Genomic DNA, 26,785 nt, shown 5'->3' on the forward strand with positions numbered 1-26,785 from the left:
AATGGACTTCCGGTGGTGGCTCAATAAGGGGTTTTACAGGATTAAGGACTTTTTTGTAGGGGGGGACATCAGAACTCTGGATTACTTTAAGGACTCACACTCGATGCCCCCATCGGAGCATTTTAGATATATACAGATACACCACTTCTTGTTGAACTGGAAATCCAGGAGGGGGGACATCAGCACATTGACCACTTTTGAACGGCTGTGTTGGCTTTCTGGCTTACGACATAAAATTTCCACGATATATTCCGATCTGGTTACTCCGGAAGGTAAACTCCCTTACATGACCCGATGGGAACACGATTTAGGTACGGGAGTGGAATTGGAGCAGTGGCGGGAGATGGCATGTACGACCTCAAAACTATCTATCAATACGTCCTTGGTGGAAGCGGGTTATAAAGTATTAATGAGATGGTATATGGTCCCTACTCGTATAGCTCGATTTAACCCATTGGTGGATAAGCACTGCTTTAGACAATGTGGTGCGGAGGGTACACTAATACATATTCTATGGGAGTGTCCAGTGGTTGCCACATTTTGGAACCAGGTATACCAGCTCATTAACACAGTGATCCAAGTCAAACCCCCCAGGGATGTGATTACGGCTCTGCTATGCGGTCCTATTCCCGAGGTTCGGGCCCCCGCATGTAAATTTCTCCGATATGTGTTTCTGGCAGCTAAAATAACTATTGCTAGGGCCTGGCGAACATCCACGTTGTCTATGGATATGTTGATCGCTAAGATCTCATGGATAATGGTTAATGACCGCCTAACACATCTGCTGGCGGGTACATTAGACAAATTTGATGCCATTTGGGACCCATGGAGGAACCACACATTTTCGTGAATACATAGAGATGGTTAGGAAACCCTTCTACCCTACACCTTTCCTTCCCCCCCCTCCTTATCCTTCTTTTGTTTATTGTGTGTGTTTTGTTTTTCTCTCTTATATTTTTTCCTTAGAGGCCATGTTAAGGTACTCTATAAAGCAATGTGATGTCAAGATTGGTTACCTATGTTAGTAATGAAGACATTTATATACTATATATTTGGCAGGAGTGTTGACATCATGAATGATATATAATGTGAGATTTATTGGAGACCATGTTGGTCTAATACTTTGTTTAATTGTATTATTGATATGCAAAAGTTGAGACTCTGCGAGTCTGTGTTATTATTATATTACAAAAAACTGTTTAATAAAAAAACTATTGAAAACAAGATGCAGACAGGCAGATACTTATCCATCATGCAACACCATCAGGCGTCTGATTGGCTCCAAATATATTCTGCAGCAGAACAATGACTCCAAACATACAGCCAATCTCATTAAGAACGATCTTCAGCGTAAAGAAGAAGGAAGGCTGATCTCAACATTATCGAGTCTGTCTGGGATTACATGAAGAGACAGAGGGATTTGAGGAAGCTTCCATCTAGAACAATAGATCTTTTGGATGTTTGGAACAACCTCCCTGGAAGAATTGATGCTGTTTAGAATGCAAAGGGTGGTCACACCAAATATTGATTTGATTTAGATTTTGCTTCTGTTCATTCACATCACATTTTGTTAATTGATAAATAAAAAACCATTAACACTTCTAGTTTTGGAAGCATTCTTACTTTGCAGCATTTTTCCACAACTACCTAAAACTTTTGCACAGTACTGTATTTTAGTAAGTGTCTCCATTTTACATTTCCTAACCAATTAGGAACATTTTCTGTTGACGGACAACCCCTATAACATCTTCAGAATGGACGCTACCAAAGGGAATGTATCACTATTATTTTTTATAATATTCAAAACCAGATTGTGAGACTTTTTTTTTCTAATCTGTTTTTTTTTTCTGAATGTAGCTTTTTAAATTATATTTTCTGTACATGATTATGGGGGCAGCCATTTTGCCTAATTAGCTGCTCTACTCTGTTAACCGCATTTAAAGATATGCCTTACAGCTGCAACATGGACCATAGGACACTATAGTCAATAGAGTGATTTACTTGTCTTGAAGAGTGTTCCAGTAACTTGTGCAGAAGTAATTTTACAGAGGGGGGGGGGGGGGGTGAGGGGGGAAGCGGAGTCCTTCACCTTTCATTGTAATCCTGCCTGTGATGATAATGAGATGACTGTGGAGAAGTAATCTCTGCACAAATGGAAGTTTTCAGCATATTATAAGGATCAATTGCCAAAGGTGGAACCAAGATGTAAGGATTTATTTTTATTTCTTTATATAGATAAGGACATTGAAAAAAAAAATAACAAAAAAATAATATATACATATTATATATATATATATATATATATATATATATATATATATATATAAAAATAATCTTAAAATGTATGCTTAATCCATAATGACCCAAGACGGATATATCCATCACAAGTAGGTGCCAGTTCCCTCTCTGTGAGGGATATGTCCATCATTGGAATCTCGTGGGTACTGCCACTGTACCCACAAGATCAGCGATAGGAACACGGCTATTATACACAGCAATGTTCCTGCCACAACTGCCAGGATTGGAGATAACTTCGATTTTGGCAGATCAAGATCCCTTAGATGGTGGTAGCGACCGAAACATCTTGGGTATTTGACAGAGGGAGAGGGCTCCCTCTGTAAGCCCATTGGATGCAATCGCAGGTTATTAATGGGTTACCATGGCAGCTGAGGGCCTAATAATGGCCCCTGGGTCTGCCATCAGTAACTGACTAGGACAGTCAGCCTCTTAAATAACTGGGTGTCAGACAACTATGTCTATTGGCATGTGAACACGACACAATTGTTAAGCGAGAGCAGAGTTGGAATATCAAAAACAGCATGTGACTCGTTTATGTGACTCTATGTCTAGTCTGTTTTTAACCCCTTCAGGACGCAGCCACTTTTGGACCTTATGACACAGCCTCATTTTTAAAATCTGACATGTGTCACTTTATTTGGTAACAACTCTGGAATGCTTATACCTATCCAAGCGATTCTGAGATTATTTTCTCGTGACATATTGTACTTTAGGTTAGTGAAAAAATTTGGTCGATATATTCAATATTTTTGTGTGAAAAACACCAAAATTTAGAGAAAATGTGCAAAAAATTTGCATTTTCTAAATTTAAAATGTATCTGCTTGTAAGACAGATAGTTATACCACACAAAATGGTTACTAGCTAACATTTCCCATATGTCTACTTTAGATTGGCATCGTTTTTTGAACATCCTTTTATTTTTTTACTGAAGTGAAACAAAAAAGAACACGGCGCCAAACTTGCGGTATCAATATATAATGCGCGGAGAAAAAACAATATATGCTCACCTCCAAGGTTGTGAATTACCGGCATGTAATTCGTAGTAGAGAAGCTGCTGCCAATCCCAACGCAAACTCCCAAGGGGTTGCCAAAATAGTAGAAATTACAGGAAGAAAAAACGGGATACACGGCGCTGCTTAATAAGAAAGGTTTAATGACGATAATTGCTACGCGTTTCGATACCGGACCGGCATCTTCATCAGGCATATCATGAGAGTAGTAAAAAAACACACATATATATACACAAAAGTACAAGTGAAAAGTAAGTTCATTGGACCAGTTCAGACCAGCCTCCTGGCCAAAAACCGCCAAAACCTGCAGGTCAAAGTTCAGAAATGTCAGAAAAAATAAAAACAGTAAACAGTAAAAATGAGGTGAATAAAAGTCACAAATGGGTTGCTAGCAGATAATGAATGACATAAAATGACATAAAGGGCCACATTTGTTACAGTAAATAGACGAACAAGGGGTTCCGTTCAGTCACAGGGCAGCAGGGAAATGCTGCACTCAATGCAAACAGTATGTTGTACATAAAAAAGTTTTATTTGTGGTATGTGGAAGGAATAAGTAGTCTGAAGTAGTCAGGGGGATAGTGAGATATTACAATGTCAAAACAACTGTACGAGATCATTCATAACGCGCATACTGGCGCGTTGTCATGGCAACCATAAACAAATGCATGCCGGAAGAGAGGGGAAATGTGTTGGAACGCATGGTGAAGCGCAAAGAGCGCAAGGGGGAAGTTATACACAAGGGCAAATTGAGCCAGCAGATAGCTGGAGCATATCTGCTAATTATATCATAAATACAGCTAATAGACATACTTGTAATGGTGTGTGCTGTATATATTTGTAAGAAATGATGGAATAAAACTAATAGAATAATAAAATATGAGGAATATGTATAACCTCAACATCGGATAGCTCTGGAAATATTAGTGCATATATAAATCTCAATATGGAAAGTACAATGCAAAAAATGGAAGAAATATATGAAAATTTAAAATTAGGTTAGTATAGACCTTAAGAAACACCATATCAAATAAAATTAATAATTAATACACCATCGAAGAAATTAGTAATTAATAAAAAATCAATAGAATTAATAATTAATAGGCTGTCCATAGAATACAACACATGAAAAATGTTTGACATTAATCCAAAGCGGACTCCGTAATATCATTAAGGCCATTAGGAAATAAGGTCGCCAATTTATATATCCAAAAATTTTCTCTTTGTTTTAATCTAATAAATCTATTAGATATATCAAGGGGTATTTTTTCAATGGGAGTCACAGTGATAGAATCAAAATTGCATTTATGTTCAATGGCACAGTGGCGGGACACGCTATGTTTTTCAAACCCAGTCCTAACATTAAATCTATGTTTATTGACTCTACATCTAAGGGTTTGGGTGGTACGACCCACATATTGTCGATTGCACGTGCATTGTAACAGGTAGATAACATAGTCACTACCACAGTTGAGAAAACTTTTTATCGGAAAACTTTCATTCGTAATTATGGAAGTGAAGTGCGTTTTTTTGTTTGAAATGTTTAGACAACAGAGACATCTGGATTTGCCACAACGATACGACCCGTTAATGATTAATGAAGTTTTTGGAGGGTCTTGGGTAATTTTATGCAGTTTGCTCGGCGCTATCATGTTTCTTAAAGTTTTTGCCCTTCTATATGTGATCCTAGGCCTAATGGGAAGGATACTTTTCATGTATTGGTCATTTTTTAGAATGTGCCAGTGCTTTAGAAGTATAGAATTAATTAATTTACTCTCTTTATTAAAGGTAGTGATAAAATTACAATTAAAATCAGTTGGTTTCACAACTGCCCGGGATGTGGGGTTGATACATTCAGATTGTGTTAGCGCTTTTGCTCTAGACTCTGCTCCCTTGATCAAACTAGTTGGAAAGTTTTTTTGTTTAAATCTTTTTTTCAAAATATTACATTCAACGGAGAAATCTTTATCGCTAGTGCAATTTTTTCTTATTCGTTTGAATTGGCCAAACGGTACATTTTTTAGCCATGGACGGTAATGTGCACTATTAAAATTTAGATAGCTGTTAACGTCAACTCCTTTAAAATGTGTCTTAGTACTTAAGAGGCGGCCATTTTTTTCAATTGTTTTATTTTTTTAGGACGTTACAAGGCTTATAAGTTTAGCAGCAATTTCTCAAATTTTCAAGAAAATTTCAAAAGCCTATTTCTTTAGGGACCAGTTCAGTTCTGAAGTGGCTTTGAGGGCCTTATATACTAGGAACCCTCACAAATCACCCCATTTTAAAAACTGCACCCCTTAAAGTACTCAAAACAGCATTTAGAAAGTTTCTTAACCCTTTATGCGTTTCACAGGAATTAAAGCAAAGTGGAAGGGAAATTTGCAAATTTCATTTTTTTTGCAGAAATTCAATTTTAATCAATTTTTCCTGTAATACCGAAGGTTTTTACCAGAGAAACACAACTGAATATTTATTGCCCTGATTCTGAAGTTTTCAGAAATATCCCACATGTGGCCCCAGTGCGCTACTGGACTGAAACACCGGCCTCAGAAGCAAAGAAGCACCTAGAGGATTTTTGGGCCTTCCTTTTCTTAAATTATATTTCAGGCACCATGTCAGGTTAGAAGAGGTCTTGTGGTGCCGAAACAAAGGAAACCCCACAAAAGTGACTCCATTTAGGAAACTATACCCTTTGAGGAATTCATCTAGGGGTGTAGTGAGCATTTTGACCCCACAGGTATTTCATTAGAATTGGGCAGTGAAAATGAAAAATTACATTATTTTCCAATAAGATGTAGCTTTACCTCAAAATGTTTATTTTTTTCAACAAATAAATGATGAAAAGCACCCCAACATTTGTAAAGCAACTTCTCCAGAGTACGGAAATACCAAACATGTGGTCATAAACGGCTGTTTGGGGAAGCGGCAGGACTCAGAAGGGAAGGCACGCCATTTAGCTTTTGAAGTAGATTTTGCTGGTTTGATTTCTCGGCACCATGTCACATTTGTAAAGCTCCTAAGGTACGAGTACAGTGGAAACCCCTCAAAAGTGACTCCATTTGGGAAACTACACCCCTAGAGGAATTCAACTAGGGGTGTAGTGAGCATTTTGACACCCCAGGTGTTTCATAGATTTCATTAGGATTGGGCAGTAAACATGAAAAATGTCATTTTTTCCACTAAGACGTAGCTTTAGGTAAAAATGTTTCATTTTCTCATCAAATAAAGGAGAAAAATCACCATAACATTTGTAAAGCAACTTCTCCAGAGTACGGAAATACCCCATATGTGGTAATAAAGTACTGTATGAATACACATCGGGGCTCAGAAGGGAAGGAGCGCCATTTGGCTTTTGGAGAGCAGATTTTGCTGGATTGGTTTTTCTGCGCCATGTCGCTTTTGCAAAGCCCCTTAGGTACCAGTACAGTGGAAACTACCCAAAAGTGACTCCATTTGGCAAACTACACCCATTGAGGAATTAATCTAGGGGTGTAGTGAGCATTTTGACCCCACAGGTGTCTCATATATTTTATTAGAAATGGGCAGTGAAAATGAAAAATTACATTATTTTCCAATAAGACGCAGCATTAGTTAAAAATGTTTCATTTTCTCAACAAATAAAGGAGAAAAAGCACCGTAACATTTGTGAAGCAACTTCTTCAGAGTAGGGAAATACCCCACACGTGGTCATAAACTGCTATTTGGACACACAGCAAGGCTCTAAAGGGAAGGAGCGCAATTTAGTATTTGGAGTGGAGATTTTATAAGACTCGTTTTTTGACACCATGTTGCATTGAGCAATAGTATCAGTACAGTGATACCCCCCCCCCCCCCGAAAAATTACCCCATTTTGGAAACTAGATCCCTCAAATAATTTATCTAGGGGTGTAGTGAGCATTTTGACCGCACAAGTGTTTTGCAAAAATTAGTAAACAATAGATGTTGCAGATTGAAAATTGCTGTTTTCCACAGATATGCCATTTCAGTGCCCAATGTGTTGTGCCCAGCTTGTACCACCGTAGACACACATCCCATAAATTGTTAAGCGGGTTCTCCAGAATACCCCATATGTGGTCATAAATTGCCGTTTGGGCACACTGCCAGGCTCAGTTGGACCACCATTTGGCTTTTGAAGCGCAGATTTTGCTTGGTGTATTAGTGGTATTTCAGTTTATAATGTGGGGGCATATGTGAGCTGGGCGGAGTACATCAGGGTATATGTAATCTGGGCGGAGTACATCAGGGTATATGTAATCTGGGCGGAGTACATCAGGGTATATGTAAGCTGGGCGGAGTACATCAGGGTATATGTAAGCTGGGCGGAGTACATCAGGGTATATGTAAACTGGGCGGAGTACATCAGGGCATATGTAAGCTGTGAGGAGTAAATCAGGATATATGTAAGCTGTGCGGAGTACATCAGGGTATATGCAATATGAGCGGAGTACATCAGGATATATGTAAGCTGTGCGTAGTACATCAGGATATATGTAAACTGTGGAGTACATCAGGGCATATGTAATATGTGCGGGTACATCAGGCTATATGTAAGCTGTGAGGAGTACATCAGGGTATATGTAAGCTGTGTGGAGTACATCAGGGTATATGTAAGCTGGGTGGAGTACATCAGGGCATATGTAAGCTGTGCGGAGTACATCAGGGTATATGTAAGCTGTGCGGAGTACATCAGGGTATATGTAAGCTGTGCGGAGTACATCGGTATATGCAAGCTGGCCGGAGTACATCAGGGTATATGTAAGCTGGGCGGAGTACATCAGGGTATATGTAAACTGTGCGGAGGACATCGGTATATGTAAGCTGTGCGGAGTACATCAGGGTATATGTAAGCTGGGCGGAGTACATCAGGGTATATGTAAGCTGTACAAACCTATTGGTACATTCAGGAAAGACCTGTCAAAATACATGTGAAATCAATATGTGGATCATGTATAGACAGGACAATATGTACGCCAAGTAACTTTGGTGCATTGACCCTATGAGTTAACACAAAAACCTATAGGGTTGAGGGTTCAATTAACACATAACAATGTGGTATGGAGAAAAATACAAGCTTTATTCACAAAAAATATATAACAATGTAGATTAAAAGATGAGTCATGCAGAGCATAGACAAGGCGTCGCTCATTGCAGGATGGGTGTATACACACACTATGTAATGCATGAGTATAGAAAAATGAATAAATAAATGAAGTAATGGTACAAACTAATTTATATCAACAGTTGAACCCAAACTGAAGCGATTGCTGATAATACATAAGATAAGGTAGCCATGCCTGGAAGCATTCAGCCTGGGAACATGGAAAATAGCTGTTTACATACCCATATGAGGAAACCTGCTGGAGAGAGACGCCAGACCCGACGCGCGTTTCGGCGGAAATGCCTTCGTCCGGGGGTGGCGTCTCTCCAATGGGACTCGACATTAAAAGAAACAAGCAGCCAATCGGACACCAAGAGGGCGTTACCATCCACGGTCATGTGTGTACTGATAACAGCGTCACACGACAGGTGTGGATGTGGCCAGAGGCGTGTCTCCGGCCGAGCGTCATCGAGGAGGGCGGGGGTCAACGACGTCTGACATCGTCAACACACGCCCACCGAGATGCAGACGCCCGAACCGCAACACAATCCAGCCACTCCCCCCGGCGTGAGCGCACAGTCACCATGCCTGAATATCAGGTACGTACAGATGGAGATATATCCGACAAATTGAATAGTGAGGAGAACTATTTGGACCGGATGATTATTCAAATGCATATATATCTTATAACAAATGCCATAGTTTTCTTTACACATTGTGTGCATATAAAAATATAATGAAAGTAATAATAAAAGTAAAAATAAAAATCAATATAAAAATAAAAGTAATAATGACGTGGCAAATAAATACATAAAATACGAATTAATAAATACAGTGGTAAACTTATCCTGTGTATGAAAAATATAATATATTAAAAAGAAATGAGTGAACTACACAATGGTGGAAGATATATATATTCAAGTAATTCATGAATAAACGATAAAGTAAAATGAATAGATAAATGGTTTCAAGTGACAAGTATGTGTGTGATGAACTATGAGACCAGCTCATATGTGAATGAAAATATTAGAAAATGTATGTGAAAAGGAAACAAATATGTCGTGACTTTCTTTTGAATGTGAGCATATGAAAATGTATAAAAAATATAAAATAAAAAATAAAAAATAATAAATAAATGAAAATATATGTATGATGTGTATATGAAAGTGAACATAAAGAAGTGATAAATAAATAATTGATTATATGTGTATGTACTACTATGAGTACCAGCTCATGTGTGAGTGGAAATGATGAAAAAATGTGTGTGTGACAATATATGTGATATAATAAATGCGATGCATGAATTTATGCATGAATGCGTATGGCATAAAACTGAGAAATAATTTATTATTATTATTTCTCAGTTTTATGCCATACGCATTCATGCACGCGTGGCATAGATACATTTTTTGCTGTATGTACATGACACACATATTTATGATCTGTATATCGTGTTTGTATATACATGTATATTATTGTTGTACTTGCTCCATATTATACGCACTTATACTGAGAGACTTGCTAGATATTATATGTGTTTGTCATTTCATATGGAGATCTAAATATTACATATATCTTCTTCTGTATACACATATTCAATTATATGATTATATATAATTTTCATCATTTTTTCATTACATGGCATCTTTTACATTTATTATTTTTATCATTCATTTGCTGATACTTTTGGTGGGATAAATCAATATGACTTTTCACGTGGTTGGATTTATTTGGATTTATTAACACGGGTTTATTTATTATATCACATATATTGTCACACACACATTTTTTCATCATTTCCACTCACACATGAGCTGGTACTCATAGTAGTACATACACATATAATCAATTATTTATTTATCACTTCTTTATGTTCACTTTCATATACACATCATACATATATTTTCATTTATTTATTATTTTTTATTTTATATTTTTTATACATTTTCATATGCTCACATTCAAAAGAAAGTCACGACATATTTGTTTCCTTTTCACATACATTTTCTAATATTTTCATTCACATATGAGCTGGTCTCATAGTTCATCACACACATACTTGTCACTTGAAACCATTTATCTATTCATTTTACTTTATCGTTTATTCATGAATTACTTGAATATATATATCTTCCACCATTGTGTAGTTCACTCATTTCTTTTTAATATATTATATTTTTCATACACAGGATAAGTTTACCACTGTATTTATTAATTCGTATTTTATGTATTTATTTGCCACGTCATTATTACTTTTATTTTTATATTGATTTTTATTTTTACTTTTATTATTACTTTCATTATATTTTTATATGCACACAATGTGTAAAGAAAACTATGGCATTTGTTATAAGATATATATGCATTTGAATAATCATCCGGTCCAAATAGTTCTCCTCACTATTCAATTTGTCGGATATATCTCCATCTGTACGTACCTGATATTCAGGCATGGTGACTGTGCGCTCACGCCGGGGGGAGTGGCTGGATTGTGTTGCGGTTCGGGCGTCTGCATCTCGGTGGGCGTGTGTTGACGATGTCAGACGTCGTTGACCCCCGCCCTCCTCGATGACGCTCGGCCGGAGACACGCCTCTGGCCACATCCACACCTGTCGTGTGACGCTGTTATCAGTACACACATGACCGTGGATGGTAACGCCCTCTTGGTGTCCGATTGGCTGCTTGTTTCTTTTAATGTCGAGTCCCATTGGAGAGACGCCACCCCCGGACGAAGGCATTTCCGCCGAAACGCGCGTCGGGTCTGGCGTCTCTCTCCAGCAGGTTTCCTCATATGGGTATGTAAACAGCTATTTTCCATGTTCCCAGGCTGAATGCTTCCAGGCATGGCTACCTTATCTTATGTATTATCAGCAATCGCTTCAGTTTGGGTTCAACTGTTGATATAAATTAGTTTGTACCATTACTTCATTTATTTATTCATTTTTCTATACTCATGCATTACATAGTGTGTGTATACACCCATCCTGCAATGAGCGACGCCTTGTCTATGCTCTGCATGACTCATCTTTTAATCTACATTGTTATATATTTTTTGTGAATAAAGCTTGTATTTTTCTCCATACCACATTGTTATGTGTTAATTGAACCCTCAACCCTATAGGTTTTTATATGTAAGCTGTGCGGAGTACATCAGGGTATATGTAAGCTGTGCGGAGTACATCAGGGCATATGTAAGCTGGGCGGAGTACATCAGGTCATAATAGGATGATGTAATAATGGGGTGAATGAATAATCCATGGATTGGTGTGGTCGCTTTGAACCAATCCTTTATACACAGGCCGGGTTTATTGGGTATTATACGAAATATCTGCGCTCCAGTGTTGCCTTATATTTGACTTCTTCACTAGCCCTATAAGCCGCACAAGGCCCTAAAGTTTCCTCATCTCCGCTGCATCTACAGGGTCCACCTGTGAGGTCCAGCAAATGACAATGTGGGGTATTTAGTGAAATTCTACTGGACCTAAAAATTAGTCTGGGCCGTCATTTAGAATAATTTTGCATCATTGCGTTTTGAGAGTCATAACGTGTTATTTTTCCGGTGACGGAGCAATGTGAGGGCTTGTTTTTGTGGAACGAGCTGTAATTTTTATTGGTTCCATTTTGGGGTACATGCGATTTTTTTATCACTATTTATTCCATTTTTTGGGAGATGAGGAAACCAAAAAACAGCCATTCCAGCACGTTTCTTTCTTTCTTTTTTTTTTTACAGTGTTCACCGTGCAGTATAAACAACATGTTAACTTGATTCTGTGGGTCGATACGATTACAGCGACACCAAATTGATATCGTTTTTTTACGTTTCACTGCGTTCCCACAGTAAAAATACTCTTTTCTAAAAAAATCATGTTTTAGTGTCGCCATTTTCTGACAGCCAGAACTTTTTTATTTTTTAGTTTATATCGCTGCGGGACGGCTTGTTTTATGCGTGACGAACTGTAGTTTCTATTGGTACCATTATGCGTCACTTGCAACTTTTTGATCACTTTTTATTACATTTTTTTTTGAGACAAGATGACCAAAAAAGAAAATGCGGTCATTGTTTTTTATTAAAAATTTTTACGGTGTTCACCGTGCGGTAAAAATAATGTGATATTTTTATAGATCAGGCCGTTCCGAACGTGGCGATACCTATTATGTATAGTTTTTTTTCATATTTTCATTTTTTTTCTAATAATAAAGGAGTTGATCAGGGAAACAGGGCAAGTGTTGTTTTTATTATTTATTAACTTTTATTTATTTATTTTTCTTTCACATTTTTTTCTTTTTCTTTTACACTGACCTGGGGACATGAAGATCTGGTCTTCTGATCCCCGGTACGATACACTGCACTACTTATGTAGTGCAGTGGATTGTAACTGTCATTCTTCATTTGACAGTTAGCGTATTAGGTCCTGCCTCGGGCAGGACCTAATAGGCTTCCGTACCTGGGCAACCAGGAAGCCTAGTAACGGCTTCCTGGTTGCCATAGCAACAATCGCCACCCGCAATCCATCGCGGGGGGCCCCGGGGGTTACAGAGGGAGCTCCCTCCCTCTGTCAACCACTTCAATGCGGCAGACGTCATTGACAGCCGCATTGAAGGGGTTAAATGGCTGCGATCGGCGGTAACAGCCATCGCAGCGGCATGTCAGCTGTGTATAACAGCTGACAGCCGCTGAAGATAAAGCGCGCACAGCTCCTGTGCTCGCTTTATCTGCAGGGCGTAACTGTACGCCCAAATGCGGGAACTCACTCAGAATTTGGACGTACAGTTACGCCCAAATGCGGGAAGGGGTTAAAAGAAACCAACCGATTATATGCAATTTACTTGGAATACTGAAATAATCAATAACTTTTGCTTCACCATTGTCAAAAAATGTGTCAATGTTTATAATGCTAAAGAATAGGAACACATACGAGTTTGTAGTCAATTGCAAGTGCTTTGTATATATTTAGAATGTGTTTTTTGTTGAGCGATTTATATTGCTGTGTTTATAACATGACAAACATGTGCAGTCACATCAAAATCTTTAAATGATTTGCATGACTGATGGTTTATCTCATTGAATTTAGAGCGCTTATTGTTTAATTTTTTTTTTTTACTAAAGAGAAGTACAAGCAAACATCAATTCTCAAAATCATAGTATGTACAAGCAAAGTAGCAAGGTGAAGACATCAATAAAGGCACAATTCTATTAAGGTTAGGTATCAATATAAGCATCTAGTGAATCCACCTGACCCATAGTAAAAACCTAAAACCCCATTGTCAAGGGAAGACCAATACGAGTTAGACAATGGGAAGGAAAGAATGTAGAGCGGAATAAAATAGAGAGAAGAGAAAAGGAGAAAAGGGATGGGTTAGGTGGAGATTATGCGATTTAAAGAGGTACCATTACTGCTTTGGAAACCTCAAATAATCTTTTCTAATTTAGAGACAAAAACTGGTCAGAGCATACATCAGCTGAAGTCACTCTTCACAGGCAGTGAGTGGTGAGTAGTTCAAATCTTACCAGATTGACTTCTCTGTTAGACTTCCTGCTTCTGATCTGGGAGAGTCCACTGTGAGGGGGGGACGACTGAGTGTGCAGCTGTGTACACAGTGAAGATCTCTGCTGTTATCTTACTTCATGCTACATGTTGATCTATTAGCAGCAAATGTAAGAAGGCTCTCCTGTATATTATGGAGCAATTAGTGGAGGAGTAGGAGGCTGCTAGGTAATCTGAAGGGTCTCTCACTAGAAAAAGCACAAGGGAGATAGAAGGGATGTAAATCCTGTCACTTTCAGCTTCCACTTTCTTCTCATTGTGTGGCTGCTGCTGGTTTTCTGTGTATCTAGTGATGGACTCAGATTAACTATTTACAAGCAGCTGTATCCTCCTCTTCTAGCAAATTAAAGCATTTACAAGCAGCGGTTTTATCCTCCTCTAGCAGATTAACCATTTACAAGCAACAGTCTCCTCCAGCTCAGCTGCATAACGTACAGGGAAATCCTAGAACATGGCTGATAAATGACAATATTCTGTATGAAGTAAAGTAAAGCTTCTAGGATGCATTGGTGAATTAATTCATTAAGTTTGAGATTCTTTGTGAATTAAGGAGAGACATAGGGGAATCGATTCTCCCATTGTAATCTATGGACCAGCAAATCAAAAAACCTGTGAAACTGGCGAGTCGATTCACTCACCCCTAGTCCAGGCCAGATCTGAGCACAGTGTTCTACTTTGCATTTTAAGATGCTGTATAGAGTAAACCCCCCCCCCCCCCCAACGTTTGGTGACTCCCAGAGTAGATGGAAATCTCATTGTGCAGGTAAAATCTCATGAGAATTGGAAAATAAGGAGGCCGAAATCTGTCCTTTAATATTAAGGGAAATCATTTTGTTCTGCTAATGATATACATTTAAAAAAAAAAAGTCTTACATTTTCATCTACTGTCACTTAGTGAGTTTTTGTTAAAACGGAAGGTGAGAGCTTATTTAATGACGTATGGCCAAAGAGTCGCATGTGGCATGGTAGGTCAAGCTCTGTATCCCTAGAGAACTCATTCAAAGAGGATCTGTCACTAGGTCATATAAGTTCAACTAATTTACTGAGTCCAACGCTGTTTTTTTTTCCTTGACCCCAACCCCCCAGAGATATGGCCCTCTGTTGTGTTGACTCCTTATATACTAATTTGCTGTAGTTAACAAACTGGCTATAAAGTACTACCATCAAACTGCCTCACGCTGATTGGTCAGCATCAGAGGCAGGGAAGCTAGTTTCACCTGTTGGCTAACTACAGCAAATTGGCAGATAAGGAGCAAACAGAACAGTGGGCCATATGTCGAACAGGGGGGGTCCAAGAAACCCCAAAAAAGAGCTGGAATCAGGGAGACAGCGCTATTCAGGTCAGTAAACCAGTTTAACTTATATGATCTTGTGACAGGTCCTCTTCAAGTTTAATTATTTGGCGAGTGACACCCAGATTTGATCTGTCTGCAGGAAAAATGTGTTACATTTTCTCACTTTTCTGTATGCGGAAACACACAATAAGATTTTGTGAGGCGGAAAACAAAAGGAATAGTCTATATGAATCTTCATCTGAAGTAGAGTATCTTTCTGGCATCCCTGTTATCTTTCAAAATTCTTCTCTTTGAGCCTTCTGAGCCTTGTAGATGAAGACATCTAAATTTTTGTCATAAGTGACTTGATCCACAGTAAAATGGTTTCTCATCATAGCAAGAAAGTCGTGGTCACGTTGGTATCGGAGTCTACATGACAACAAGATCACAGTGTGATCTGAACACAGGTGGATTAAAGTCTTTAAAAGGTCGTGGAATGTTTCTTCAAGATAAATTATATCTGCTCCAAGGATTACATCAAAATGAGAAAAATGCTCAAGTCCGATTCCCCAGTTTAATGGTTTCACAGACATTCTGTGCTCTAGTTCTTTGGGAAGATTATCATGAACATTTGATTTGAGAAATTCCATTGCCAAGTCTCGATCAGTCACAGTAACATTAGCACCTAGAGAAGGAAATAAAAAACATGGTTGATCAAATTCTGCAACGGTGATTATGTGAATTGTTAGAAAATGTTTTAACATAAAGCAATGAATAAAATTAAACTGCTAAATGAAGACAAAAAACAGGGTGATTCACAATCAATGTCAGCAGAGAGAAAGTACACATGAATTCTCTGTGCACACTCAAATACAATCCAATCACCAAACTTTATTTAGAAAATAAAAACACTTAAAAGCCAGTACTTAACCCTTTCATTACCAAGGGTCATTGATGCCCCTGTGTCCAGGTCAAATTTTCAATTTTTTATATGCACTTCTTTAAACGATAATATCTTTGGAACTGCTTTGAATATTACAAAAAAAAAAAAACTTTTTTTTTTTTACAAGACTTATGAGGCTTTCATTTTCTAGATTAGTTTAATTAATTCAGAGTTTTTAATTTTTATTATGAGCAGACAAATCACTAAAAATTAAAAAAACAAAACTTGTTTGTTATTTTTTTATATCTATCTAATCTATCTATCCATCCATCCATCCACTGTAGAGCTCTGTAACAATTAGTCCACGTCTCTGTGTCACCCTGGATCGTTGTGAGGGGGAGAGTGAAGAGGGCTATATACAGTGAAGGAAATAAATATTTGATCCCTTGCTGATTTTGTAAGTTTGCCCACTGTCAAAGACATGAACAGTCTAGAATTTTTAGGCTAGGTTAATTTTACCAGTGAGAGATAGATTATATAAAAAAAAAACAAACAGAAAATCACATTGTCAAAATTATATATATTTATTTGCATTTTGCACAGAGAAATAAGTATTTGATCCCTTTGGCAAACAAGACTTAATACTTGGCGGCAAAACCCTTGTTGGCAAGCACAGCAGTCAGACGTTTTTTTGTAGTTGATGATGAGGTTTGCACACATGTTAGATGGAATTTTGGCCCACTCCTCTGCAGATCATCTGTAAATCATTAAGATTTTGAGGCTGTCGCTTGGCAACTCGGATTTTCAGCTCCCTCCATAAGTTTTAGATGGGATTAAGGTCTGGAGACTGGCTAGGCCACTCCATGACCTTAATGTGCTTCTTTTTGAGCCACTATTTGTTGCCTTGGCTGTATGTTTCGGGTCATTGTCGTGCTGGAAGACCCAGACACGAGCCATTTTTAATGTCCTGGTGGAGGGAAGGAGGTTGTCACTCAGGATTTGACGGTACATGACTCCATCCATTCTCCCATTGATGTGGTGAAGTAGTCCTGTGCCCTTAGCAGAGAAACACCCCCAAAACATAATGTTTCCACCTCCATGATTGACAGTGGGGACGGTGTTCTTTGGGTCATAGGCAGCATTTCTCTTCCTCCAAACACGGCGAGTTGAGTTAATGCCAAAGAGCTAAATTTTAGTCTCATCTGACCACAGCACCTTCTCCCAATCACTCTCAGAATCATCCAGATGTTCATTTGCAAACTTCAGATGGGCCTGTACATGTGCCTTCGTGAGCAGGGGGACCTTGCGGGCACAGCAGGATTTTAATCCATTACGGCGTAATGTGTTACCAATGGTTTTCTTGGTGACTGTGGTCCCAGCTGCCTTGAGATCATTAACAAGTTCCCCCTGTGTAGTTTTCGGCTGAGCTCTCACCTTCCTCAGGATCAAGGATACCCCACGAGGTGAGATTTTGCATGGAGCCCCAGATCGATGTCGATTGACAGTCATTTTGTATGTCTTCCATTTTCTTACTATTGCATCAACAGTTGTCTCCTTCTCACCCAGCGTCTTACTTATGGTTTTGTAGCCCATTCCAGCCTTAAGCAGGTCTATGATCTTGTCCCTGACATCCTTAGAAAGCTCTTTGGTCTTGCCCATGTTGTAGAGGTTAGAGTCAGACTGATTAATTGAGTCTGTGGACAGGAGTCTTTTATACAGGTGACCATTTAAGACAGCTGTCTTTAATGCAGGCACCAAGTTGATTTGGAGCGTGTAACTGGTCTGGAGGAGGCTGAACTCTTAATGGTTGGTAGGGGATCAAATACTTATTTCTCAGTGCACAATGCAAATAAATATATATAATTTTGACTATGTGATTTTCTGTTGTTTTTTTTTAATATATAATCTATCTCTCACTGGTAAAATTAACCTAGCCTAAAAATTCTAGACTGTTCATGTCTTTGACAGTGGGCAAACTTACAAAATCAGCAAGGGATCAAATACTTATTTCCTTCACTGTACACACGACTGTGAAAAAAAATGTCAGTCAACAACTAATCAACTGTCAGTTTTTCATGGCTGTTTTGCATCAACGTGTCTCAAAATTTGAATCCATTTCCCGGCCGTCTGACCATTTTTAATTGGTATTTGCCATCCGTTTTTCATGGACATTAAAAAAATTGATGAATTTCATTCGTTAGGGTTTTTGGTCCCAACCCCATGAAAACACCACAGTGCCCATGTAGATAGTGAGGCAACACCACTGTAGATAGTCCCACATTGCCCACATAGATAGTGGCAGTGCCCACATAGATAGTGCCCACTGTAAATATTGCCACAGTGCCCACATAGTGCTACAGTTCTCTCTGTAGATAATGCCCACATAGTGCCACACACAGTGCACATGTAGAAAGCGCCAGTGTCCCCTGTAAATAGTGGTAATATAATGCCACAGTACCCATGTAGATAGTGCCACACTCCCTGTATATAGCACCCCCTGTAGATCGCACCACACCCCCTGTAAATAGCGCCACCCCCTGTAGATAGCAACATCCCCCCTGTATTTAGCAATATCCCCCCTCCCCCGTAAAGGGTATCCTCATCCTGTATATAGCACCACTGTAGCTCCCTGTAGGAGCGGAATCTCTCTGGCCGAAGATTCCGCTCCTACAGGAAGCCCCTGATGTCTCTGTCCATATATGAACAGTGATGTAAGGGGTTAACTCTAAAAGCAGAATTCCCTGCCAGAGCGGGGATTCCGCTCCAGGAGTAGCCCCTGACATCATGGTCCATATATGAAATCAATACCTAAAGTGCTAATCCAATAAAGTGCAATGTTCTTACAAAATACACTATATGGACAAAAGTATTGGGATGCCTACATAATACACCTACAGAAGCTTTTATGACATCCTATTCTGAATCCATAGACATTAATATGAAGTTGGTCCCCCCATTGCAGCTAAAGCAGCTTCCACTCTTCTGGGAAGGCTTTCTACAAGATTTTGGAGTGTGTCTGTGGGAATTTTTTCCCATTCATCCAGAATAGCATTTGTGAGGTCAGACACTGATGTAGGATGAGAGGGCCTGGCTCGCGATCTCCGGTCTAGTTCATCCCAAAGCTGTTCAATGGGGTTGAGGTAAGGGCTCTGTGTGGGCCTGTCAAGTTCTTCCACACTAAACTCACCCAACCATGCCTTTACAGATCTTGCTTTGTGCATTGGGGCAGAGTCAAGCTGGAACGGAAAAGATCCTTCGCCAAACTGTTCCTACGAAGTCAGAGGCATACAATTGTACAAAATGTCTCAGTATGCTGCAACATTAAAAATTCCCTTCACTGGAATGAAGGGGCCTAGGCCAACCCCTGAAAAAACAACCCCATAGCATTATCCCTCCTGCACCAAACTTTACAATTGGCACAATGTAGTCAGGCAGGTAATGTTCTCCTGGCATTCGCCAAATCCAGACTGGTCCATCAGACCGCCAGATAGAGGAGAGAGATTAGTCACTCCACAGAAAACGTTTCCACTGCTCCAGAGTCCAGTGGCGGTGTGCTTTACACCAATCCATCTGACGCTTGGAATTGTGCTTCGTTATCTAAGGCTTGCAGGCAGCTGTTCGACCATGGAAACCAATGCCATAGTTACATAGTACGGTCGAAAAAAGACATATGTCCATCAAGTTCAACCAAGAGATGGGAGAAAGAGAAGGGATGGGAGAAATTATAGAACTTTGTTTTACCCCTATTGATCCTGAGGAAGGTTTAATCCGACTGGACCAACATTCAAACAAGAATTCTACACATTGACGTAGGAGCTGATGTTTATTGTTCTAGGAAATTATCGAAGCCTTTTCTACTGGTCCTGCTGTGACCAGCTCCTGCGGTACGCTATTCCAGATTCACCGTTCCCACATTAAAGAACGCTTGTCGGCTCTGGAGATTGAACCTTTTTTTCTCAAGATTGAGGGAGTGCCCCCTAGTCTTTTGAGGGGGTTTTACATGGAACAGGTTTTCACTATATTTCTTGTATGGGCTATTCATATATTTATATAAGTTAATCATGTCCCCCCTTAGTCGTCTCTTTTCAAAGCTAAATAGGTTTAGCTCTTTTAAAGTTTAAATGTTTAAACAAACTTCTGACATGTCATAGTGACATGTCAGAAGTTTGGATTGGTGGGGGTCCGAGCACGGAGACCCCCACCAATCGCTAAAACGAAGCAGTTGAAGCACTCGTGTGAGCGCTCAGCCGCTTCGTTTCTGTTCGGCTTTTTCCGGAAATAAATGTATCGGAGGACGGACTTAATAGAAAGTCTATGAGCCTGTACTCCAATACATCGGATTTCCGATGTATTTTGCCACCATATTTGGACAGTGACGTCAGGGGCTAACTCTAAAAGCGGAATCCACTGCCTGAGCGTCGACAGTGCTGTGGCCGGGGATTCCGCTCCAGGAGTAGCCCCGGACGTCACTGTCCATATATGGATAGTGACGCCAGGGGCTTCTCCAGTAGCGGAATCCCCTGTCAGAATGTCGGCCGGGGATTCCGCTCCTAGAGAGAGCCTTGACGTCACTGTCCATATATGGATAGTGACGCCAGGGGATTCTCCAGTAGCTGAATCACCGGTCAGAGTGTCGGCCAGGGATTCCTAGAGAGAGCCCCTGACGGTGGACAGTGACGTCACGGGCTTTCTCTAGAAGCGGAATCCCCAGCACAGAGCGATCTGACTTCGGGAATTCTGCTCCTAGTGGGAGTTTAGGAGGCGCTACAGGGGGAAAGGGGGTTTGATGCCATCTACAGTGGGAGGGTTGCTATTTACAGGGGGATGGCACTATTTATATTGAGACGTCAGGGGCTCCCTCTAGGGGGGAATCCGCAGCCAGAGCGCTGACCGTGGGGTTTCCGCTCCTAGAGGGTGATTAGGTGGCGCTATCTGCAGGGGGTTTTGCAGGGGTTGTGTGTTGTGTTGCGATATCTACAGTCTTAAAGACCCAGCAGACATGAGAGTGCAGCGCTGCTCACACTGAAGCAGCGCACTGAACTCATTAAACCCCCGTTCCAGGCTGCCAACGTTTACATATGTGACAACTGCACAGGGCATCGGCAGTTGGAACGTATATAGCTGTATGGCAGTCGTGTAGGAGTTAAAGAGGCTCTTTCACCACATTATAAGTGGTCTATATTGTACATAATATGATCGGCGCTGTAATTTAGATTACAGCGTGTTTTTTATTTAGAAAAACTATCATTTATTAGTTATCACCTATATTAGCTTTATGCTAATGAGTTTCTCAATGGACAACTGGGCGTGTTTTACTATATGACCAAGTGGGCGTTGTACAGAGGAGTGTATGACGCTGACCAATCAGCGTCATACACTTCTCTCCATTCATTTACACTGCAGATAGCGATATATTTATATCGCTATTTGCAGTCACATAAACACAGTATAACGCTACTCATGTGTCATGACAATGAATATACATTACCTCCAGCCAGGACGTGACGTGTATTCAATCTCCTGACCACTTCTGTAGCGTCTCTGATTTACAACACAGTAGGCGTAGTCTCGCGAGATTACGCTGTAAACTGTCATTCACAGCGAGATCTCGCTGTGCTGTGTTGTAAATCACAGAGACGCTACATAAGTGGTCAGGAGAATGAATACACGTCACGTCCTGGCTGGAGGTAATGTATATTCATTATCATGACACATGAGTAGCGTTATACTGTGTTTATGGGACTGCAAATAGCGATATAGATATATCGCTATCTGCAGTGTAAATGAATGGAGAGAAGTGTATGACGCTGATTGGTCAGCGTCATACACCCCTCTGTACAATGCCCACTTGGTCATATAGTAAAACACGCCCAGTTGTCCATTGAGAAACTCATTAGCATAAAGCTAATATAGGTCATAACTCCGTAAAAAATGATCGTTTTTCTAAATAAAAAACACTGCTGTAATCTACATTATAGCGCCAATCACATTATGTACAATATAGGCCACTTATTATGTGACAGAGCCTCTTTAATGAAGCTCCAATTTTACAAACCGACTTGTTGCACTGATGACATCCTATTACAGTCACAAGTTGGAATTCACGGAGTGCTTTAAAATGACCCAGTCTTTCGCAAATGTTTGTAAAGGTAGACTGCATGGCTAGGTGATAGATTTTATACACCTGTGGCAATAAGACTGAATGAAAAACCTGAATTCAACGATTAAGAGGTGTGTCCCAATACATTTGCCCATATAGTATATAACAATAGTATGACATCCACATAAAAACGTAGAAAAAAAACCATCAAATATATAAATCAACAAGTGTGGTAAACAACATTATCCCTTAGGCGCACCAGGACGCAACTGTACGTCCATGTGGCCAGTGTCTTAAGGCACAGGGACGTACAGTTACTGCGTGGTTCCCGGTGCACACTGTCGGCGACAGTGTGCACTGGGAACCGGGAGGCCAGCTGTCCCTGACAGCTGACACTCCACTGTATGCCGATCAGCGGCTTATTTCCGCTGATTTTGTCAATTAACCCCTTGATTGCGGTGATCGATTGCAATCACCGCATTCAGGGGTTTCTAGCTCATCGGCAGACCTCACGAAGAAATCGTGAGGTTTGCAGATAGCTAGGATGGCGATTGGAGGCCAAGTAATGGCCTCCGTGTCTGCCATGTACAGAAGCCTATCAGCTTCAGCCTCCTGATAGACTTCCTGTCAGAGTGACAGGACGTCACTGCCGTTCGCGATGCACTCTGTCGATGACAGTGTCTGTGACAGTGTCGGCGACAGTGTGCATCGAGAACCGGGAGGTCAGCTGTCCCTGACAGCTGACACTCCACTATTGCCGATCAGCGGCTCATTGCCGCTGATTTCGGCAATTAACCCGTTACATGCGGGGCTCGATTGAGATCTCCGCATGTACAGGGTTTGTAGCACATCAGCAGCCCCCATGCAATTGTGGGGGCTGCTGATGCTTGTGATGGGCCAGACAACGGCTCTCGGGTCTGCCATGTATGCAAGCCTATGAGGATCAGCTTCTGCTGGTCCTCGTAGACTAACTGTCAGAGTGACTGTGACGTCACACTGGCAGTTGGAATACGTTACACTACCTAGGTAGTAGATAATTCGTGGTGTAGTGTATCCCCCACCTGGATTATTGTGAATTCGCTTCTCCGTAGTATCGAAAATAAAGAAAGAATAGATCCGGAGTACTAAAATATAACTTTTACTGATGTAGGTAAAAAATGAACAAACATGTAAAACAACATGAGGATCCTATCTGCCAATACTGCATGCAAATATATATTTAATGATTTCCATCAAAATATTGTCAAGATTTCCTGTTGACAGCAATGAACAGCAATAAATCAGTCCACCTTTTGTATGGTTTCCTAGTGTGAATGGTGCTAGATTCTTGGATCACATGTGGAAAGAGTGTAAAAAACAACAATGGGGCAATTGCCCTCCTACCCCGTGTCTGGTTGGTAGTCTTCCACGTGAATGTGTCCAGAGTAGAATATTGAATCCTCTCTTTGGAAGGTGAAAAACGACAGGTAATTCTCCCAACGCGTTTCCTGCTGACCAGGCAATTCCTCAGGGGAGATAGGTCGCTGAAGCAGTGATGTCCAAAGTCAGGGCTTGCTGCTTAAAATGTAGCTGTCAATCTTGATAGAGAGGAATGCTCAATAACTTAGAGCATGTTAAATCAGAGCAGCAGTTATTTTCAATGTGCTGCTCAGCTGTCATTTCTTGCACAGGGAAAAGCTCAATTAGAGCAAGTTTGCAGTGGCAAAAGGAATCCTTTAGATCAATCTTGCAGTGGCAACGATTATATCCTTCCTGGTAGGAGGTAAACAAAGAACGCCTGTCCCTGGCGTGTGCCGTCAATGTACTGAGGGATTCCCTGCTTTTTATGCTCGATTATTTCCCCTAGCCCATCCCACCTATCACACCCCCTTGTGACGTATCGAGGGAGGTGTGTGTTAGAGGTGACAGATCTCTCCTCCCCGCGGCTGCAACGCACGCCGGGCATGAAAATCATGCCACGGCTGTGTGAGCAGTCGCGCCGAGAATGAGTGCCACTTAGAACCCCCGGCAAACTTATCCAGATTAGTATACTGCAGATATAGCTGCACATCCTGTCTGCGAATAAGTGCAGACAGGGTATGCATTAAGGTGACGTCCCTTATGGTGACGTAGCGGCCAATGATTGGCTGTGACGTACCCAATGTATTTCTCGTGCATCAGGTCCGTGTGCCAATACAGGCATCACGGGTCTGTGTTAGAGAAAGTAACATGGAAGATATCCATGCTTGGTGATAAGGAGCGTGGTCAGGGAATAACTGGTGGGATGATGAATAGGGAAGTGTCAGAACGGAACAAATGCCGTGTGCAAGGGACAGTGATGCCGACATAAACATGTCAGCACTCATTGAACCAGGGGCACAGCATTATATCTGAACATAATCAAAAAAGCTATGTTTAGTTTAGGGTAATCCATTTGTAGATAGTCATGTGACTAAAATTCTTTGGATATTTAAGTGGCAAACTGAGTTTAATATTTTTAAAGCTATTATCAGAGGTTGAAAAAATTCAAAATGTATTAAAGATACTTTGCAAAGATATTCTTCAATATTTGAATATTGAAAATAAAGTGTATTTAAATGAAACAACCAAAGTCCAGTTGTTCATTTAAACCATTTGGTACCATAGTTCCTAGTTTGAAAATCCACTTGGATTCTCTTTGTAACAGAGTTCTATCCAGATCTCCACCCCTTATGGATGGTCGTAATTGTTCAATTACCATAAATTTAAGGCAATTTGGATCTCCTTTGTGTTTCAAGTGTACATGACGGGAAACTGGTTTATCTCTCTTATGGCGCACGTCACCTATATGTTCTAAAATTCTCTTTCTGAATTCTCTTGTTGTTTTTCCAATGTAGTCCAAGGGGCATGAGCAGGTGATTTTATATACCACGTTGTTGGAACTACAATTTGAGAAGCTTTTAATCGGGTAATAAATTCCTGTGTGTGCACTGTTGAACATTTTAGTGATTAGTATGAATGTACACGCTTTACAGTGCCCACATTTGAAGGATCCATTTATTTTACGATCCAGCCAACAGCCTTCACTTTTTGTGGTTTCTAGATGGCTGTGCATTAGTTGGTCCCCGATACTTCTACCTTTTCGATAGGTAACTTGTGCTTTAGGTGTAACTATCCCCCTAAGATCTGTGTCCATCTGGAGAATTCTCCAATGCTTGTCTAATATACTCCTGATTGTATGGTTTGCCATATCAAATGTGCCTATTAGTCGTATAGGTTGTTGTTTAGTTACTTTCTTTTTAGGTATAAGTAATTCCTCCCTTTTTGATGAGTGTGCATGTTGAAAAGATTCTTTCAAAATTTTTGATGGGTAACCTCTCTCCATGAATCTAGCCTTAAGGTCCCTGGCCTTTACTTTAAAATCATGCGGGTCAGAACAATTTCTTCTAAGACGAAGATATTGGCCCTTAGGTATACCTTTTTTAAGTGGTAGAGGATGGTAACTCTCCCACCGCAGGAGACTATTATTGGCTGTAGGTTTCCTATAGATTGAGGTTTTTATTTTTCCCCCACCATCTATAAAAATATGCACATCCAAAAAGGGTAGGGAATTCAGACCAATTTCAAAAGTAAATCTCATTCCTATGTTGTTCTGATTTATGGATTGAACAAATTCTCTGAATATGTCATGTGGATCGGTCCATAAGACAAATATATCGTCTATGTAACGCGCCCACATTGAAATCGGAAGGTTCTGTAAACACCGTTCGTCAGTGAATATAATGGTTTCTTCCCACCAACCCAGGAACAAGTTGGCATATGTAGGAGCACATGAGTTGCCCATTGCAGTGCCCCTGAGTTGGTGGTACATTCGTCCGTTAAATAAGAAATAATTTTTAGTTAGAACAAACTCCAATAATTTCAATGTGAGCGCGTTATGGTCCCTATGATGTATTCCTCTAGTGTCCAGGAAGTGATGTACTGCTTTAAGTCCCATTTCGTGAGGGATGGATGAGTATAGAGCTTCTACATCTATACTGCATAAAACAGTACCTGGTTCAGTTGGTAAACCATCAATTTTGGAAAGCAGGTCCATAGTATCCCTTGTGTAGGAGGGTAGTGTTTCCACAAATCCTCTCAAGACCCTATCCAAATAGACCCCCACATTCTGTGTCAAACCCAAAATACCAGAGACTATAGGGCGCCCCTTCAAGGGATTAGTACCCTTGTGTATCTTGGGAAGAGCATAGAATGTGGGGGTCCTAGGCTTATCAATCATCATGAATTTGAATTCATGCTCACTGATGAGGTTGTTTTTCATTGCTTCATTTAATATTTTAAAGAGCTCTCTTTTATATTTGGATGTGGGATCTTCTGTTAAGATCTCGTAACTGATGGGATCATTCAAAATATTTTGGCACATTTCGATATATTTTCTTTTATCCAATATTACCACATTACCCCCTTTATCTGATGACTTAATCACTATCTTATCATCCCTTGCTAAAGCAATTAATGCGTTGTTGTCATTTCTGGTTAGATTAGTGAACTTTTTTTGTATATTGATCTTCATTAGGTCATTGATGACCAAATCCTGGAATACGTCAATAACTGACG

General features: G+C 40.1%; 1 protein-coding gene across 3 annotated transcripts in view; it reads right to left on the minus strand.

Annotated features, from left to right (window-relative positions):
* Nucleotides 1-14,741: 14,741 nt before the first annotated feature.
* Nucleotides 14,742-26,785, minus strand: part of METTL21A (methyltransferase 21A, HSPA lysine) — an 85,392-nt gene continuing 73,348 nt past the window's right edge. For all 3 annotated transcript variants that reach the window (XM_075829883.1, XM_075829882.1, XM_075829881.1), the window contains one exon: nucleotides 14,742-15,912. In XM_075829883.1, the coding sequence (XP_075685998.1) occupies nucleotides 15,524-15,912 (389 nt within the window). In that variant the 3' untranslated portion in view covers nucleotides 14,742-15,523. The remainder of the gene's footprint in view (nucleotides 15,913-26,785) is intronic.

Source organism: Rhinoderma darwinii, chromosome 6, assembly GCF_050947455.1.
Source record: "Rhinoderma darwinii isolate aRhiDar2 chromosome 6, aRhiDar2.hap1, whole genome shotgun sequence".
NCBI classification, from domain to species: domain Eukaryota; kingdom Metazoa; phylum Chordata; class Amphibia; order Anura; family Rhinodermatidae; genus Rhinoderma; species Rhinoderma darwinii.